This window comes from Dendrobates tinctorius, unplaced genomic scaffold, assembly GCF_039654945.1.
Source record: "Dendrobates tinctorius isolate UK_male_01 unplaced genomic scaffold, ASM3965494v1 ptg000157l, whole genome shotgun sequence".
NCBI lineage: Eukaryota > Metazoa > Chordata > Amphibia > Anura > Dendrobatidae > Dendrobates > Dendrobates tinctorius.
The window spans coordinates 18,219,009-18,240,119 of record NW_027361824.1 but is presented as its reverse complement, the minus strand read 5'-3'; the positions used below and the strand labels follow the sequence as shown (position 1 = coordinate 18,240,119).

Below are 21,111 nucleotides of genomic sequence, written 5' to 3'. Positions count from 1 at the left end.
AGAATAGTGAGTGCAGCTCTGGAGTATAATACAGGATGTAACTCAGGATCAGTAATGTAATGTATGTACACAGTGACTGCACCAGCAGAATAGTGAGTGCAGCTCTGGAGTATAATACAGGAGGTAACTCAGGATCAGTAATGTAATGTATGTACACAGTGACTGCACCAGCAGAATAGTGAGTGCAGCTCTGGAGTATAATACAGGATGTAACTCAGGATCAGTAATGTAATGTATGTACACAGTGACTGCACCAGCAGAATAGTGAGTGCAGCTCTGGAGTATAATACAGGAGGTAACTCAGGATCAGTAATGTAATGTATGTACACAGTGACTGCACCAGCAGAATAGTGAGTGCAGCTCTGGGGTATAATACAGGATGTAACTCAGGATCAGTAATGTAATGTATGTACACAGTGACTGCACCAGCAGAATAGTGAGTGCAGCTCTGGAGTATAATACAGGAGGTAACTCAGGATCAGTAATGTAATGTATGTACACAGTGACTGCACCAGCAGAATAGTGAGTGCAGCTCTGGAGTATAATACAGGATGTAACTCAGGATCAGTAATGTAATGTATGTACACAGTGACTGCACCAGCAGAATAGTGAGTGCAGCTCTGGAGTATAATACAGGATGTAACTCAGGATCAGTAATGTAATGTATGTACACAGTGACTGCACCAGCAGAATAGTGAGTGCAGCTCTGGAGTATAATACAGGATGTAACTCAGGATCAGTAATGTATGTACACAGTGACTGCACCAGCAGAATAGTGAGTGCAGCTCTATACAGGAGGTAACTCAGGATCAGTAATGTAATGTATGTACACAGTGACTGCACCAGCAGAATAGTGAGTGCAGCTCTGGAGTATAATACAGGATGTAACTCAGGATCAGTAATGTAATGTATGTACACAGTGACTGCACCAGCAGAATAGTGAGTGCAGCTCTATACAGGAGGTAACTCAGGATCAGTAATGTAATGTATGTACACAGTGACTGCACCAGCAGAATAGTGAGTGCAGCTCTGGAGTATAATACAGGATGTAACTCAGGATCAGTAATGTAATGTATGTACACAGTGACTGCACTAGCAGAATAGTGAGTGCAGCTCTGGAGTATAATACAGGAGGTAACTCAGGATCAGTAATGTAATGTATGTACACAGTGACTGCACCAGCAGAATAGTGAGTGCAGCTCTGGAGTATAATACAGTGTGCACCTCACTGTGCTTTAAAGAAGCCCCTATGCTTCTTTAAAGCATAGTATGTAACTCCTTTTGCCTGTTATATAGCAATACCATCCCTGTGGCTGTTGACTAACCAGGACTGCGCACAGGGCACAGCATCTGCACGTAGAACAGGATGCATAATTACTCTTTTCATTGTTAAATTACATCCGGATGCAATGATTCATGACTCCAGCATTACACATCCATAATCTCGTTTATGCCACTGTGGAATTATACTGAGCATCTTACTGGAACATCACTTCTCTGTTTGCCACGCTCTTTCACAAACCATTATGCATAATAGATCTAAATCTTTCTTCAATGTAGGAACATCCCTACTGGAGTAAAAATAGAGGGAGTTGGTTATTTTCTTCATTTATATAGTTAAAGAATTGTAATACTGCTCCTATAGACAAGCATAGAAAATAACTTATCTGCTGTAGATGAGGATGACATTTTATAGTAAACTTATTTTTTCTACATAGGAGCACTATTATAGTAGTCATATTCTTGTCCATTGGTGCAGTATTATAGTAGTTATATTCTTGTACATAGAAGCAGTATTATAGTAGTTATATTCTTGTATATAGGAGCAGTATTATAGTAGTTATATTCTTGTACATAGGAGCAGTATTATAGTAGTTATATTCTTGTACATAGGGGCAGTATTATAGTAGTTATATTCTTGTATATAGGAGCAGTATTATAGTAGTTATATTCTTGTACACAGGAGCAGTATTATAGTAGTTATATTCTTGTAAATAAGGGGCAGTATTATAGTAGTTATATTCTTGTACATAGGGGCAGTATTATAGTAGTTATATTCTTGTATATAGGAGCAGTATTATAGTAGTTATATTCTTGTACACAGGAGCAGTATTATAGTAGTTATATTCTTGTAAATAAGGGGCAGTATTATAGTAGTTATATTCTTCTACATAGGGGCAGTATTATAGTAGTTATATTCTTGTACATAGAGGCAGTATTATAGTAGTTATATTCTTGGACATAGGGGCAGTATTATAGTAGTTATATTCTTCTACATAGGGGCAGTATTATAGTAGTTATATTCTTGGACATAGAGGCAGTATTATAGTAGTTATATTCTTCTACATAGGGGCAGTATTATAGTAGTTATATTCTTGTACATAGGAGCAGTATTATAGTAGTTATATTCTTGTACATAGGAGCAGTATTATAGTAGTTATATTCTTGTACATAGGGGGCAGTATTATAGTAGTTATATTCTTGTACATAGGAGCAGTATTATAGTAGTTATATTCTTGTACATAGGAGCAGTATTATAGTAGCTATATTCTTGTACATAGGGGCAGTATTGTAGTTATATTCTTGTACATAGAGGGCAGTATTATAGTAGTTATATTCTTGTACATAGGGGCAGTATTATAGTAGTTATATTCTTGGACATAGGAGCAGTATTATAGTAGTTATATTCTTGTACATAGGGGCAGTATTATAGTAGTTATATTCTTGTACATAGAGGCAGTATTATGGTAGTTATATTCTTGTACATAGGGGCAGTATTATAGTAGTTATATTCTTGTACATAGGGGCAGTATTATAGTAGTTATATTCTTGTACATAGGGGCAGTATTATAGTAGTTATATTCTTGTACATAGGGGCAGTATTATAGTAGTTATATTCTTGTACATAGGAGCAGTATTATAGTAGTTATATTCTTGTACATAGGAGCAGTATTATAGTAGTTATATTCTTGTACATAGGGGGCAGTATTATAGTAGTTATATTCTTGTACATAGGGGCAGTATTATAGTAGTTATATTCTTGTACATAGGAGCAGTATTATAGTAGTTATATTCTTGTACATAGGAGCAGTATTATAGTAGTTATATTCTTGTACATAGGGGGCAGTATTATAGTAGTTATATTCTTGTACATAGGAGCAGTATTATAGTAGTTATCTTCTTGTACATAGGAGCAGTATTATAGTAGCTATATTCTTGTACATAGGGGCAGTATTGTAGTTATATTCTTGTACATAGGGGGCAGTATTATAGTAGTTATATTCTTGTACATAGGGGCAGTATTATAGTTGTTATATTCTTGTACATAAGGGCAGTATTATAGTAGATATATTCTTGTATATAGGAGCAGTATTATAGTAGTTGTGATGAAGTCAGCTTACGCTGAGTCATTTTCTAGAGTGGACCCTCTGGGTCGTGGCACCCACCGAGGGCGAGCTAACCTTTTTGAGGATCCACCCCCTATACAGGGAGTGTCAGGGGCAAGACCAAGGGGGAGAGCCACCACGATTGCTGGAACCAGACGGCCAGCTCAAGGAGACACAATGTGAAGTGTCTTGCGACAAGGGACAACAAGGGACGTGTAGGAAACAAGACAGGACAAGGCGTGGGTTCAAGGTATCTTCATTAAGGCGAACTCCGAGTAACAACAGGTGCAAAACGTGATAACAGGAAAACACAGCAAGATGCGTGCATGGCACGCCAAGGTCCATGGCATGGTACGTGCTAGATGGCACGCCTAGGTACAAGCAAGGCTCGATGGCATCGGACTCCGGACAGCTGGCAACGATCGACAGGACCAGTGCATCAGGCTGCGGACATCAGCTCCGGACATCAGGCCACAGTCGTCAGGCTTACGATCTCTGGCAGCGATCGCCAGGTTCCGGGCATCCGGCAGGCAAAGCAGGGTTCAGGCAAGGAGGCACGACAGAGCTCCAGACATGGTGCGTGTTAGGGAACACGCCAAGTTCCAAGGAAAGATCAAGGCAGGGTGTGTGCTAAGGCACACCAGGGTCCAAGGCAAGGTGCAAGGCAGGGTGCGTGCTAGGGACCCGCCAGGGTCCAAGGCAAGGTGCAAGGCAGGGTGCGTATGTAGGGGACACACCAGGTTCAAAGTACAAAACACTGTGCGTGTGTAGGGGATACGCCAGGGTTCAAAGTTCAAAGTACAATACATGGTGCGTGTATAGGGACACGCCAAGGTTCAAGGTCCTGGGCGCGCTAGAGGACCTGCCAGGGTTCAGGCTAAGGTCCTGCACGTGCCGAGGGCACGCCAGGGTTCAGGCTAAGGCAAGGGTCTGCACGTGCTAGGTGACATGCCAGGGTTCAGGCTAGGTCCTGTGCGTGCAAGGAGGCACGACAAGGTTCAGGCTAGGACCTGTACGTGCAAGAGGGCACAACAGGGTACATGGCAATAAAACCTGCACGTACTTTTACAGACGCACGGGGAGGTATGCCAAGGAGCAGGCTAGGGCCTGCGCGTGCTAAGAGGGCATGCAAAGCACAGTGCGAAGGCAGCGTGGGTGCAAGGAAGCACAGAGCATGGCTGGGGCACTGGCTAGCTGGTCGGGCTGCGGCTCAGACTGGCGGGCAAGAGTGAGGTGAGCACGGCTGAAGCACAACAGGCAGACACAGCTTAGTCACTGGCCGATGAGCACGGCTGAGGCACAGACAGGTGGGCACGTATAGCGTGGCATGGCTGAGGCACAAACAGGCGGGCGAGGGAAGCCCAGGCACGTGAAAAGGGCACGTGAAGAAACAAGGCAAGGCAAGAAACAAGGCAAAGCAAGGCAAGGTACAGAACAAGGAGCGGAACGTATGCAAAAGCACAGAGCGGGGTCAGAGAGAGTAAAGGGCTAGCAGCGGAGCGTAGGCCGAAGCCCAGAGCCGGGTCAAGAGAGAACCTTGAGACTAGCCAGGAAGAGCACCATAGGACAGAGTCTAGCAGCGGAACATAGGCCGAAGCCCAGAGCCGGGTCAAGGCAGAACCTTGAGACTAGACATGGAATGTGCTAGCGAGCACCAGAAGACCGAGTAAGGAAAACCAGGCAAAGACAGAGAACGTGGAAGTACTACAAGGCACAGAATAGCAAAGGCCAGACATGGCGAAAAACAGGCAAAAGCAGAGAACATAGGAACGACTACAAGGCAAAGCATAGCAAGGACAAAACATGGCACAAAAGACAACACAAGACAAGGCACGGGACAAGAGACAGAGTACAAGCACAGTTCGTGTGCAGAGATGCACGACAGGGCAGAGTGCAGGGGCACAGAATACAGGGAGCGATCGAGCAGACCAAGCAGCCATGCAGGGAAGCAACATGATACTCAGGGCCCGACCATAGGAAGGGGCGGTCTGATATAGGTCATTAGCACCTGCACTTCCGGGTCAGAACCAGGAGAGGAATTCCGGTTCATTTCCTCCAGGATCATTGAGAGGCTAGCTAGATCAGATTCTGCTGGACCATAGAGAGGGTCACATGATCAGGGCCTCCAGGACCACAGAGAGGATTGCTGGATCAGATACTGCTGGACATAGAGAGGGTCACATAATCAGGGCCTCCAGGACCATAGGAAGGATTGCTGGATCATATACTGCTGGACATAGAGAAGATCACATGATCAGGGCCTCCAGGACCATAGGAAGGATTGCTGGATCATAGTGACGATCACAGCAGGTAGAGCAGAGACGGGCGCGCACACAGCAACTGCATGCAGTCATGAGGTGAGGTGCGCATGCACACTGCTCCAGGCATCTTGCAGCACAACAGTCATGAGGTGCATGTGCACACTGCTCCTGGGATCTTGCAGCATAAGACCTAACGGGCATGACAGCTCGGTGCTCGTGCACACTGCTCCAGGGGTCATGCGGCATAACTGACATGGCGGGTATGACAGCTCGGTGCGCGTGCACACTGCTCTAAGAGTCATGCGGTATACCAGACATGGCGGGCATGACAGTAGTTATATTCTTGTACATAGGGGGCAGTATTATAGTAGTTATATTCTTGTACATACGGGGCAGTATTATAGTTAGTTATATTCTTGTACATAGGGGGCAGTATTATAGTAGTTATATTCTTGTATATAGGGGGCAGTATTATAGTAGTTATATTCTTGTACATAGGAGCAGTATTATAGTAGTTATATTCTTGTACATAGGGGGCAGTATTATAGTAGTTATATTCTTGTACATAGGGGGCAGTATTATAGTAGTTATATTCTTGTATATAGGGGGCAGTATTATAGTAGTTATATTCTTGTATATAGGGGGCAGTATTATAGTAGTTATATTCTTGTACATAGGAGCAGTATTATAGTAGTTATATTCTTGTACATAGGAGCAGTATTATAGTAGTTATATTCTTGTACATAGGTGGGCAGTATTATAGTAGTTATATTCTTGTATATAGGGGGCAGTATTATAGTAGTTATATTCTTGTACATAGGAGCAGTATTATAGTAGTTATATTCTTGTACATAGCAGTATTATAGTAGTTATATTCTTGTACATAGGAGCAGTATTATAGTAGTTATATTCTTGTACATAGCAGTATTATAGTAGTTATATTCTTGTATATAGGGGGCAGTATTATAGTAGTTATATTCTTGTACATAGGAGCAGTATTATAGTAGTTATATTCTTGTACATAGGGTGCAGTATTATAGTAGTTATATTCTTGTACACAGGAGCAGTATTATAGTAGTTATATTCTTGTATATAGGGGCAGTATTATAGTAGTTATATTCTTGTACATAGGAGCAGTATTATAGTAGTTATATTCTTGTACATAGGGTGCAGTATTATAGTAGTTATATTCTTGTACACAGGAGCAGTATTATAGTAGTTATATTCTTGTACATAGGGGGGCAGTATTATAGTAGTTATATTCTTGTACATAGGGAGCAGTATTATAGTAGTTATTTTCTTGTATATAGGGGCGTTATTATAGTAGTTATATTATTACCTAATTTATTCTTTCTTTCCATGCAGATTCCTTAAGAAATGTGCAGTCTATGAACCATGGTCCTAGATCCTCTCCTGCAGAATTTAGTTCCACCCACCACTTACTCAGGGAAAGAAAGTCGTCTGCTCCCTCCCACTCCAGCCAGCCCACCCTATTCACATTTGAACCTTCATCAAACCATATGCATCAGACAACGTTGTCCGCAAGCGCACCCCAGGATTACCTTTTTCTTCATCAATGTATGAGCCGGAGAACAGAGAATATGAGGTAAGTGCAGCATCTGTGCATGGACTACCTAATGCTGTGGTGACAACAGCTTGGCCTCCTTGTCCCTTGTAGTCTTAGGTAATCAAAAATCCAGTCCTTGTCTCATCTCTGCTTCTCCACCATGATTTACACTGCAGCTTTGCTTCTTTGTGTACATTATATTCTTAGCATTTTGTAGAATGTTCTCTTTTGTTTTTCAGAAGCGCCAGTTTTTCTCAAGCCACGCGGTCTTCCTTTTTCATGCGTAGTGATACTGCTGTTCAGAAGTTGGCTCAGGGTTACGGGCACTGCATGAATGGAGTGAGTGGTCAGGTCCATGGTTTCTACAGTTTACCAAAGCCAAGACGGCTCAGCTCCGAGTTAAGGGACAGCGCTTACGACCTCCCCAGGAGCTTTGGTTCAGACACTCCAACAAAATCCAGCCTTACTGCACTAGAATGTGAAAATGAGGACGTTTACACCTACAAGACTCCGAGCAACGCTCTATGTAAAGAGTTTAGTGACCTCTCGACAGACTCGTATGACCTTCCCGGCACTCCTCTTTCAGCTTATCAAATACCAAGGACCTTTACATTGGACAAGAACCATAATGCATTGGGATTAGCTTCCAATGATTTCCAAAATGCTCCTCCACCAAGACCTCCTAAACCGGGTCATTCAGAAACCCGTTGGGGAAGTCCTCAGCCAAATAATGGGGACAACATAGGGGTTGTATCTGTCAACATTCCAAGGAGGAACACATTGCCAGCCATGGAAAATAGGCGTCATCGAGGTAAGGACTTACTGCTGCTGGTGTATTGTAAGAAAGTCTGGACTGGCAATCTGTACAAGAATAACTACAATAATACTGCCCCATGTGCAAGAATATAACTACTATAATACTGCTCCCTATGTACAAGAATATAACTACTATAATACTGCCCCCTATGTACAAGAATATAACTACTATATTACTGCCCCCTATGTACAAGAATATAACTAATAATAATACTGCTCCTATGTACAAGAATATAACAACTATAATACTGCCCCTGTGTACAAGAATATAACTACTATAATACTGCCCCTGTGTACAAGAATATAACTACTAGAATACTGCCCCCTATGTACAAGAATATAACTACTATAATACTGTCTATATGTACAAGAATATAACTACTATAATACTGCCCCCTATGTACAGGAATATAACTACTATAATACTGCTCCTATGTACAAGAATATAGCTACTATAATACTGCTCCTATGTACAAGAATATAACTACTATAATACTGCCCCCTATGTACAAGCATATAACTACTCTAATACTGCCCCCTATATGCAAGAATATAACTACTATAATACTTCCCCCTATGTGCAAGAATATAACTACTATAATACTGCTCCTATGTACAAGAATATAACTACTATAATACTGCTCCTATATACAAGAATATAACTACTATAATACTGCTCCTATGTACAATAATATAACTACTACAATACTGCCCCATGTACAAGAATATAACTACTATAATACTCTCCCCTATGTACAAGAATATAACTACTATAACACTGCCCCCCTATGTACAAGAATATAGCTACTATAATACTGCCCCCTATGTACAAAAATATAACTACTACAATACTGCCCCTATGTACAAGAATATAACTACTATAATACTCTCCCCTATGTACAAGAATATAACTAGTATAACTCTGCCCCCCTATGTGCAAGAATATAGCTACTATAATACTGCCCCCTATGTACAAGAATATAACTACTACAATACTGCCCCTATGTACAAGAATATAACTACTATGATACTGCTCCTATGTACAATAATATAACTACTATAATACTGCCCCTAGGAACAGGAATATAACTACTACAATACTGCCCCTATGTACAAGAATATAACTACTATAATACTCTCCCCTATGTACAAGAATATAACTACTATAACACTGCCCCCTATGTACAAGAATATAACTACTATAACACTGCCCCCCATGTACAAGAATATAGCTACTATAATACTGCCCCCTATGTACAAGAATATAACTACTATAATACTGCCACCTATGTACAAGAATATAACTACTACAATACTGCCTCTATGTACAAGAATATAACTACTACAATACTGCCTTTATGTACAAGAATATAACTACTATAATACTGCCCTCTATGTACAAGAATATAACTACTATAATAATGCTCCTATGTACAAGAATATAACTACTATAATACTGCTCCTATGTACAAGAATATAACTACTATAATACTGCTCCTATGTACAAGAATATAACTACTATAATACTCTCCCCTATGTACAAGAATATAACTACTATAATACTGCCCCTATGTACAGGAATATAACTACTATAATACTGCCCCCTATGTACAAGAATATAACTACTATAATACTGCCCCCTATGTACAAGAATATAACTACTACAATACTGCCTCTATGTACAAGAATATAACTACTATAATACTGCCCCTATGTACAAGAATATAACTACTACAATACTGCCTCTATGTACAAGAATATAACTACTATAATACTGCTACTATGTTCAAGAATATAACTACTATAATACTGCTACTATGTTCAAGAATGTAACTACTATAATACTGCTCCTATGTACAAGAATATAACTACTATAATACTGCTCCTATGTACAAGAATATAACTACTATAATACTGCCCCTATGTACAAGAATATAACTACTATAATACTGCTCCTATGTACAAGAATATAACTACTATAATACTGCCCTTATGTACAAGAATATAACTACTATAATACTGCCCCCTATATACAAGAATATAGCTACTATAATACTGCCCCTATGTACAAGAATATAACTACTATAATACTGCCCCTATGTACAAGAATATAGCTACTATAATACTGCCCCTATGTACAAGAATATAACTACTATAATACTGCCCCCTATGTACAAGAATATAACTACTATAATACTGCCCCTATGTACAAGAATATAACTACTATAATACTGCCTCCTATGTACAAGAATATAACTACTATAGTACTGCTCCTATGTACAAGAATATAACTGTAATACTGCCACAAGAATATTAATAAGAGTGGTTAGGAGTAATTTCTGCTGTTCCTGTGACAGTTTTGTAGTTCTGGCAGTGACCTCTTCTTTCTCTCACCTTTCTGCATATGTGAGCAGCCTCCTCCTGTGAAGGCTATGACTATCCTCATCTTGGAGATTTCAGCACGGAGCAGTCTGTGGAGTCAATCAATGATGGGTTCAATTCCTACCTTGTGAGTTAATAGCTGTATTGTGATTTTACCATTGATTATAACTTTTCAGGACTAACTACTGGTAACATCTTCCAGTCAGAGCACTGGCCCTCCACATCCTAATAGATGTCCCACTTTCCATTAGGCTATGGAAAAGCCTGTGAATTCGGGGGCTCAGCCCTCTATGCCCCCTGATTGCTGACATATAGGAGAGGGGAATGAGAGTTGTCAGTGTTTGACTCCTTACATGGTGAGGTCAATAGCCACCGCTGCATGTAAGGAGTTTGACAGGGGGAGATCGTGCCCTATATGACTTCATTGGATTTCCCACAGAAGGAGACCTAGCAAAGATCTAGTGGTCGGTCATGCGTAAAAGCCTGATGGAATCGTGCAAGACTCACAATTTATTCGACTGCTTGCTGTATATCACTGATAACACCTTATCCGAGCTCGCTCATCACTAATCTGCACATTAAAAAATATTTAATAATAAAAATAGTGGTATGGTTACTCCTCACCAATGATGAATGTTGATTGAAGATGATGATGATGAGTTAGCTGTGCAGTACAGTGAAAATAATGCAAATGACTGCACGGCATACTTGACGGGTTAGAGCTCCACAGTGTTTCTCTTCAGGTTGAGGAGACTTTTCTGCCAGGACTACTTCTGCCTGTGGTCCTTTGGGTGGGGGTTTGTTCGAGCAATTTCAGTTTCAGAGCATATTCAAAATTGGGATCCCTCTCTTCTATGTAGGATTGAAACTGTTTGTGATCCCTCAAGATCATTCCAAAACGTTCTCCTCTTGTTCTTGAGCTGATACCTCTTCGCTTGCTTACTTGGTCAGCTCAAGCAAGTCATCATCCTTCTGCGGGTCAGAGTTGGCCTCGATAGTGTGTTTACTTCTTCTTCGGTGCAATCATCAAATACTTTACCCCCCACGTAAATTTGCCCATCTCACGGCCTTGTTGACAGCTTCATTGTGAATCTCCTCCGGTGAGAAGTCCTTGCAGTCAGCGGCTGCATCTGGCCAGAGTTTTTTCCAGTATGTTTTGAGAGTTTTTCGGATTTCATTTCTTCCTGGGCAGACTGAATTATTGTAAGGCACAATCCTATGGCGAATTTCTTACAGTATTCTCTTTAAGGTGTAGTCCTCCATCATATCCATTGTATTGACCAGATGTTGCAGAGAGTGGTGTGTGTAGAGGGCCTTAAATCCACGGATCATGCCTTGATCCGTAGGTTGTATCCTCACGGATGGAGGTGGTGTTGACAGGTGGGGGAGAATTCAATCTGTACACCATTATACCACAGGGGGTGTCGATGAGTAGCAACACCTTAACTTTAAGGCCTAGGTTGAGGTTCTCCATTTCAGGGATGAAACACCAGTGGAGCCAGTCGGATGGTATATCTCTGGATATCCAGGCCTTGGGGTTATGCATCCAGTACACAGGCTGGACATTCTAATTCTTGTTCCTGAGGGTCCTGGTGTTTCCAGACTTGGTTTGAGCAAGTGGCCATAATGAGCGTGATTCTGTCCTTTTGTGCCTTAAATCATCTATCTTTGGCCTCTTCCTTCCTCAGATATGTTCTCGATGGCAATTTCTTACAGAATAATCCAGTCTCATCCATGATGAAGACCTTGTTTGAAGGTCTCTGGATACCTCTCTACGGCTTCTAAGTCAGCCGATGCAGTCTCTTCATGCCATCTCACACTTTTTAGGTTATAACTTTTAGAAAACTTTTAACACCAACCCCCCTCCTGGCCTGAAAACTTCCAGGATGTGGTGTTGTCGATGTTTCTGGCAACGGATCTTGTCAATCCTCTTCAACAAGCTTCTTATAATGATTTGTAGCCTTCTCCCGAATCGCTTCCCCTTGGAACGGGATATCTTTTTTACGGTAGTCTTCAATCCATAATGAAAGGGCAGACACCATCTTGACAGTGTACAGGACTCTTTCTCTGCTGCATGCATGTTGATTTTGGAGACCAATTTTCTAATTTCGGCCTCTTTCCTCTTTATAGGGCGTTTGGTTTCATTCATGCCATATTGGCCTAGGTCATATTGAGCCTAGGTTATCGCCCATTTCTGATACAGCACAGTATCAATTCTCTATGAACACAAAGCATCCGAGCAAAACACTTCTGCAGGGTTTTCCCAGGATTTTGCAATTTTAGCTGATCTGTGAAAAAATCGCAAATGCAAATTACTAGGTTTCAATTAAAAATGTTGTGAATTCGCGAATCCCGACTTGTGAATACATGAGTTATTACTGTATCTTCATCCTGGGGAAAAAAACAACCTGTCAATAAAATAAAAAATCATCCTGACTACTTGTGTATTAAACGTTGGTTCGCGTTTTGTTTTGTTTTTTTGGATGCTTCTTGGGCCTGGATTTCTCAATCATTGAAAAATGTATTCTTTAGCAAACAAAAGACTCCATGACGAGGTCAGAAAGTGCCGACTCTGAAGACAACTACGTGCCCATGAACCCCGGCTCGGCATCGCAGTTCAACTCCGAGAAGCTGAACGACAATGCTCAGAGCGTGTATATTCCCATGAGCCCCGTCCCCCATCACTTTGATTTCCTGGGGTTTTCTTCTGCAACCCTTCCTGCCCGCAAAGGAAGTACAGCCTCCCTGTGCCAGCGGCCGACCAGAGTCAGCGACATCCAGCCTCCACCAGTCAACCGCAACCTGAAACCCGATAGGAAAGGTAAGCAGGCTTTATTGAGCGGCACTGGTTACCGGGGGCTACTGTTATGTAATTCAGACCCCTTCCCTTTGGCCTTTTGTAAATTTTCAACCCTCCTTGCCCTTTTCCACGTTTCCAGTAAGTTTTTCAGTATCCGTCTCATTCATCCTCACTTCCCACTGTCTTTCCGTTCCTAAAGTCAACCTGCTATCCATTTACTCACCTCTTCAGCCCTCCTTAAGTCCCGCCAACCTTCTGTTCCCATCACCTGCCTTTGTAACTAACTGACCATTTATCTATCCATCCATCCCTTCCATTGTACTTTCCTCTGTTCGTCTGACCATCCTTCCTACCTCCTGATATTTATGCCGGCTCTCCCGCCGCTCCTCCTCCGTGCCTCTCCCACCGCCCCTCCTCCGGGCCTCTCCGGCCGCCCCTCCTCCGGGCCTCTCTGGCCGCCCCTCCTCCGGGCCTCTCTGGCCGCCCCTCCTCTGGGCCTCTCTGGCCGCCCCTCCTCTGGGCCTCTCTGGCCGCCCCTCCTCTTGGCCTCTCTGGCCGCCCCTCCTCTGGGCCTCTCTGGCCGCCCCTCCTCTGGGCCTCTCTGGCCGCCCCTCCTCTGGGCCTCTCTGGCCGCCCCTCCTCTGGGCCTCTCTGGCCGCCCCTCCTCTGGGCCTCTCTGGCCGCCCCTCCTCTGGGCCTCTCTGGCCGCCCCTCCTCTGGGCCTCTCTGGCCGCCCCTCCTCTGGGCCTCTCCCCGGCCGCCCCTCCTCTGGGCCTCTCTGGCCGCCCCTCCTCTGGGCCTCTCTGGCCGCCCCTCCTCTGGGCCTCTCTGGCCGCCCCTCCTCTGGGCCTCTCTGGCCGCCCCTCCTCTGGGCCTCTCTGGCCGCCCCTCCTCTGGGCCTCTCTGGCCGCCCCTCCTCTGGGCCTCTCTGGCCGCCCCTCCTCTGGGCCTCTCTGGCCGCCCCTCCTCTGGGCCTCTCTGGCCGCCCCTCCTCTGGGCCTCTCTGGCCGCCCCTCCTCTGGGCCTCTCTGGCCGCCCCTCCTCTGGGCCTCTCCGGCCGCCCCTCCTCTGGGCCTCTCTGGCCGCCCCTCCTCTGGGCCTCTCTGGCCTCCCCTCCTCTGGGCCTCTCTGGCCTCCCCTCCTCTGGGCCTCTCTGGCCTCCCCTCCTCTGGGCATCTCTGGCCGCCCCTCATTTGGGCATCTCTGGCCGCCCCTCATCTGGGCCTCTCTGGCCACCCCTCCTCTGGGCCTCTCTGGCCGCCCCTCCTCCGGGCCTCTCTGGCCGCCCCTCCTCCGGGCCTCTCTGGCCGCCCCTCCTCCGGGCCTCTTCGGCCACCTCTCCTCCTGGCCGCTCCTCTTCCAGGCCTCTCCCGCCGCTCCTCTTCCGGGCCTGTCCCGCCGCTCCTCTTCCAGGCCTGTCCCGCCGCCCCTCCTCCGGGCCTTTCCCGCCGCCCCTCCGCCCACTTTCAATGTTTTATTCTGTATTCTTATTCTCTTTTTACCCACAATTACCTGCCCCACAGCTAAACCAACCCCTTTGGATCTGCGGGGGACCACCATAATTGATGAACTTCCCTTCAAGTCTCCAGTCAGTAAATCCTGGTGCAGACAGACGTGAGTACAGCAGTTGTCGAGTGTGATCCGTATATATCTGACCAGTAATCCGGCATCAGAAGAATAATAAGCCTGTACGTCTGGTGAGTGATTAATAATGATGGCCTATAATCCTCTCCCAGGCATTCGCTAAAATCCAGCTCGTCTCAATACTGCCGCCCGGTGTCCACACAGAGTATTACCAGCACCAGCTCCGGGGACAGTGAAGAAAACTACGTCGCCATGGTAGGTGGTCAGTGTGGGCGCTTACTGGGTCAGGGAAGCTTTGTGCGCTTTATGGATTTTTATTATAAGCCAGACCACAAACACCGATATTGTATCTGACATATCAAAGTAACAAGTGTCCTCCATGGTTTCCCTTATAAGGGGCGTCCACGGTACATTTTGATTATCATTATATTATATTATTCTTTAAGCAAAATCCAGTGTCTGCTTCTCCGGGAACCAGCGGTACCAACAGTCCGGCCCAGAAGAAGAGCACCGGGAGCGTGGACTACCTGGCGCTGGACTTTCAGCCGGTGTCACCAACCCCTCATCGGAAGGTACGTCGAAATATTGATGGATGTAATTGTTTTAGTATTTTTCTGTCGCCATTGTGTAACCGGGGTTCGTTTTTAGACCACTTTTGCCCAAGGCCACACTTTAAGTGGGGGCCCAAATACTCCCACTATGACACAGCTCTTCAGTGCTCATCTCTCCGGCCTGTCTGATCCTCGCCGCAGACTCGGATCGTCGCCAATCATGCTGAAATCTTGTGAAGGTCACAATGACCTCCAATATAATCCTTGGAACGATCTCCCATTCTTGTATCTGCGTAGATGAGTGTGACAAGGGAGGAGAGCATACATTATCCCTTCATAGACCAATACCATTCAGGACCCCTGGAAAGCTGGATGACCCCATATATGACCCTTATTACAGCTCTCCAGCATTTTCAATCAGCACTAGAATGAGGAGTAGTCTATAGGTGTGTGATAAGGACGGAGGCAGATGGGTCGCCCCCGTCCCAGGGCTGTGGGGTACTCGGCACCGGGCCGGTGTCAGGGGGAAAGTATCACAGCAGCTGTGACCCGGTCCGTGGCCCTGGGCGCCCAATATCAATGGTGGTTTGTAATATAGTTTATGAAATAGTTCGTGACCCCACCTGTGGTGTTTGGCAAGCAAGATGTTAAGCCAACGCTGCGTGCAGATCCTCTGGGGCTGATGGTGTGTTGCAGCATAGGTGGTATAGCTCCCCACAGATGAAGCTGTAACCCCAGGGCAGTGTATAGGCGCAGGTAGTGTAAAGGAGGATACCCAGATGTAGCGGTGCTGACTGTGTTGGTGCACGATGACTGGAAGACACCAGGGCTTGTAGTTCCAAAGCTTTACTCACAGTTCGTGGTACACACTGGTGCCTGCCTCCGTGCCGTGTCCTCCGGGGTAGAGACTCAATCAACCTCCCGGGCAAGTCAGGGTTCTCCTCTCCAACACTCCGCCAACATGTACCTTTCCTGAACGACTCCTCTATTGCGTATTTTAGTGTGAAGAGCTCCAGTACCGTGGTACTCTGAAGTTCCTCCTGTCAGATGTTCTTAACAACTCTTCCTTGTACGGCAGACAGCTGTAGCCTGCTTCGGGGACTCCCTTTATCCTGAGTCCCGACTCTCTATACAAGCTGCTGTTGTGCCCCAAGTCTTGGATGGGAGTAGTGCATTTACAGCCAACTACTCCACCGGTGTCTGCTGCAGAACCATAATTGTCCATACAACCTCGGGGACCGGGCCCCGGCCTTGCGCTGAGAACCTATAGGCAGGGTTCCTCTTCCAACCCACATCTCCTCTCTGTTCTCCTACTCCTTCATTCTGCGCTGTTCCTTCTCTCTCTTATGGAAGCTTAGGTTGCAGTTCTACATCTTTGTCCTTCCTTCTGTTCCTTTCCTAGGGAGCTCGTTTCACTAAGACCAGTCCTCAGCCTCGCCTGACTGTCTTCCTCCGCCTTGAGCTCCCCTCAGGCTGATCTGTAATTCTAAACTTTCCCACTCTTTTATATCTAACTCCACCCACCTCCCAGCACATCTCGTGTTACGAATCAAGGACCCACGAAAGGTGCTCTGCTATCCTCTAAGCATGGAGCCGCAATCTGGTCCATTGCTGAACTATCCTGTGTGTGGGTGCAGGTGTTGGAGTGTGGAAAGGAGTTCCCAACTTACCTAGGCAGTGGGGCACTACACCTTAGGAGAAGGTGCAGTACCTCTGTGGCGACTGAGCCTCAGGGGCGCCACACAGACGCCTCTGCATGAAAACAGATTTGCCTTTTTAGGACTTTGGGAAAGTAAAGTTGGGTGACCTCCAGTGTGGCTGTGATTAATGGGATTATCTCCGATTTTCTATAGACCTGAATGACCTTTCTACGAGGAGGTTCGTGTGTTTAATCTGCCATTCAGGAACTTGGAAAAGCTGGGTCATGGTGACTTTTTATTTTTTTTCCTTCTCATCCTGTTTGTGTTACCTGCAGCCCTCCACGTCTTCTGTCGCATCCGATGAAAAGGTGGATTACGTCCAAGTGGACAAAGAGAAGACCCAGGCGCTGCAAAACACGATGCAGGAGTGGACGGATGTGCGCCAGTCTTCGGAGCCCGCCAAGAACGCCAAGCCGTGACGGCGCCACCCCGTGGACAGTAGTGAAGACGAGCTGGAGCCTCCGCGATGCGACCGACCACCATGCTGCTTGATCTGCCATTACTATAGCGGAGAACCGGCGTTGTGGGAGGAGCTCTCAAACGCAGAGATTCCCTGCTGACGTTTTTACCTCTTAAAGGGGCCGCAACACCTTCTAGATTACTATATTCAATGCTTCATGTAGCACTGAGTATTACATTGACTGTAAAAGTGCATCGGTCACACCCTGGCCACCATATTGTCCGTTCTCGAGCTCTAATATTAGAGACTGGCATCCTTCACAATGGGGGAGAGGGGCTGTTTATCGTATACACGGCATACAAATTTCTTTTCAAATTTGTTTGAAGCTGTGCCTTTAAATTGCCACAAAGCAACATCTTGTTTTGCAACAATGATGGACATTTAGGAAACCTAGTGCTTGGCCGTCATAACAAACGGTCATCTACACGCATAGAGATGGTAGTTTAAAGAGTCTTGTCAGGTGTTATACAGAGGGGAAGAAAGTATTTAGTCAGCCACCAATTGTGCAAGTTCTCCCACTCATAAAGATGAGAGAGGCCTGTAATTGGCATCATAGGTGACCACAACTATGAGAGTCAAAATGAAAAAACAAATCCAGAAAATCACCTTGTCTGATTTGGTAAGATTTATTTTGCAAATTATGGTGGAAAATAAGTATTGGGTCATTAACAAAAGTTCTTCTCAATATTTTGTTATATATCCTTTATTAGCAATGACAGAGGTCAAATGTTTTCTGTAAGTCTTCACAAGGTTGGCACACACTGTTGGTATGTTGGCCCATTCCTCCATGCAGATCTCCTCCCCTCCTAAGGTTTTCTATAGGGATGAGATCTGGAGACTGGCTAGGCCACTCCAGAACCTTCATATACTTCATATGAAGCCACTTCTTCGTTGCCCTGGCGATGTGCTTGGGATCATTATCATGCTGAAAGACCCATCTACGTGACCCATCTACGTTTCATCTTCAGTGCCCTTGCTGATGGAAGGAGGTTTGCACTCAAAATCTCACGATACGTGGCCCCATTCATTCTTTCATGTATATGGATCAGTCGTCCTGGTCCCTTTACAGAGAAACAGCCCCAAAGCATGGTGTTGCCACCCCCATGCTTCACAGTAGGTATGGTGTTCTTTGGATGCAACTCAGCATTCTGTCTCCTCCAAACATGAGGAGTTTTGTTTCTACCAAACAGTTCCACTTTGGTTTCATCAGACCATATGACATTCTCCCAATACTCTTCTGGGTAATCCAAATACTCTCTGGCAAACTTCAGACGGGCCCGGACATGTACTGGCTTGGGGGACACGTCTGGCATTGCAGGATCTGAGTCCCTGGCAGCGTAGTGTGTTACTGATAGTAGCATTTGTTACGGTGGTCCCAGCTCTATGCAGGTCATTCACTAGGTCCCCCGTGTGGTTCTGGGATTTTTGCTCACCGTTCTTGTGATCATTTTGACCCCACGGGGTGAGATCTTGCGTGGAGCCTCAGATGGAGGGAGATTATCAGTGGTCTTGTAGGTCTTACATTTTCTTATTATTGCTCCCACAGTTGATTCCATCACACCAAGCTGCTTGCCTATTGCAGATTCAGTCTCCCCAGCCTGGTGCAGGGCTACAGTTTTGTTTCTGGTGTCCTTCGACAGCTCTTTGGTCTTCACCATAGTGGAGTTTGGAGTGTGACTGTTTGAGGTTGTGGACAGGTGTCTTTTATACTGATAACAAGGTCAAACATGAGCCATTACTACAGGTAATGAGTGGAGGAAAGAGGAGACTCTTAAAGAAGAAGTTACAGGTCTGTGAGAGCCAGAAATCTTGCATGTTTTTAGGTGACCAAATGCTTATTTTCCACCATAATTTGCAAAATAAATCTTACCAAATCAGACAAGGTGATTTTCTGGATTTGTTTTCTCATTATGACTCTTATAGTTGTGGTCTACCTATGATGCCAATTACAGGCCGCTCTCATCTTTTTAAGTGGGAGAACTTGCACAATTGGTGGCTGACTAAATACTTTTCCCCACTGTACTCTAGTCCCTTCCAAAGCAGCATTCAAATTGTTGCTGTCTGCCATTTAGAGTCTATCCATGCTTGACAGCCGCTTGACTGTTGCATTGTGGGAGCAGAATGTGATCTGTTTCTGCAGGGAAATGTGAATTGGGGGCCTAGCAGATATCTAAATGCAGCTTTGGATGTGAATGGAGCATTGGTTCTTTTAAAATTTTCAGATGTAGCAGGTGAATTTTGCATTTGGTCTGTCATTTGGATTTTTTTTATAGCTTTTCTATAAAATTTCAGTTTTTGCATAGCAATATTCTAATGGGGCTGTGGACAAAAAAAATTCATTTAGACTGTTACTCAAATTGCACCGGGTCCTCACTGGTGTAAAATGTACAGGTGTCGTGTGGCATGGTCACCACTGTGCTAAATATTTTTATTGCTATAGTATCTGGACAGAAAAGCAGAAAAGGTGCCCCCAGCAGAAGAAAAAGGGGCTATTGCGGTTATGGCTTCATCTCCATCTTTCCAACCTTGGCAGGGAGGGAATTGCAGGTTTACTGTCGGCAGGGGCTGAGCTATACAGTTTTTCACCCCATATTTCCATTGTTAGATCTTCACAAAGATGCTTTGAAAAGTAAAGAAGAGATTTGCTCCGCCCCTGAGGACTGAGCTGTTCTTCAGGGGTGGAATAAATCACTCTATTTACTTACTTTCCCATGAGGAAGATGTTGACAAAGATGCTATGTAGGTTAATGTTGGTTCAGCCCACCCTGAAGATTGTATTAGGGTAGGAGAAAATCACTTTTTTAAAACTAATCTGCAAATCATTTCAATTTTACATGTTCCTCAGGGGCGGAGTAAATCAACTAAACTGTGGACACCATGCAAGTCATAAAGGAGACTACTTCTGTAGCAAAGGCAAAACTTGAAGCTCATAATATTGGCAGTCATAATGCTGGAGTCCTCTTAGGCGGCAGATGATCTTTCGAGGTCCTTCGCACATTGGGGCCCAGGTGCAGCTGTTAGCTCTGCACCCTCGAGCTGTGACCCTGCTACGGTTTGTGGTCTATAACTATGTCTGTGCAACAGTTACTACAAATGTCGTCATACAGTAGCCAAAAACGGTTACAGGCTTGGGTTTCTTTTTTTTTTTTTTTTTTTGGGGGGGGTGGAGAGGGGTGTTGTTACTATTTTTTTTTTCTTTATTACTTTAAAATTCACATTAGGTGAATTTCCGACATCTAACGATATTTCTATAAGTAGTGAAACACTGTGATTGCGAGAGAACTTTACTACCACAAACACTTAATTTTATTTTTTGTGTGGAGCCTTTATTAGTATGGCTGCTGTTTTCTGCATCTGTTCAGATCAATTTTTTTTTTAGCTTTTTCTATGTTTTGAGTTTTCTTTTACACTTTGTTATTATTTTGCATTTGTTGATTTTTTTCTTTTTATATATATATATATATATATGATCAGTGTGGAGTTGATGGATACAGTCGTGTTTAGCACTTTTTTCAGAATCCTGGCCGCGCTTAGTTAGTTATATCTATGTAGTGTTGTACTAATTGCGGGAAAAAAAGCACTACTTAACTTAATGTTTGTTTTT

At 44.5% G+C, this 21,111-nt stretch overlaps 1 protein-coding gene across 1 annotated transcript in view; it reads left to right on the top strand.

Moving 5' to 3' along the window:
* The window catches only part of GAB2 (GRB2 associated binding protein 2), a 137,858-nt gene extending 119,858 nt beyond the window's left edge, over positions 1–18,000 (top strand). Inside the window, exons 3-10 of the mRNA XM_073548651.1 lie at positions 7,013–7,253; positions 7,454–8,025; positions 10,445–10,539; positions 12,945–13,233; positions 14,736–14,826; positions 14,949–15,051; positions 15,243–15,368; positions 17,323–18,000. Coding sequence (XP_073404752.1) covers positions 7,013–7,253; positions 7,454–8,025; positions 10,445–10,539; positions 12,945–13,233; positions 14,736–14,826; positions 14,949–15,051; positions 15,243–15,368; positions 17,323–17,466 — 1,661 coding nt within the window. The 3' untranslated portion in view covers positions 17,467–18,000. The remainder of the gene's footprint in view (positions 1–7,012; positions 7,254–7,453; positions 8,026–10,444; positions 10,540–12,944; positions 13,234–14,735; positions 14,827–14,948; positions 15,052–15,242; positions 15,369–17,322) is intronic.
* The last annotated feature ends 3,111 nt before the right edge of the window (positions 18,001–21,111 follow it).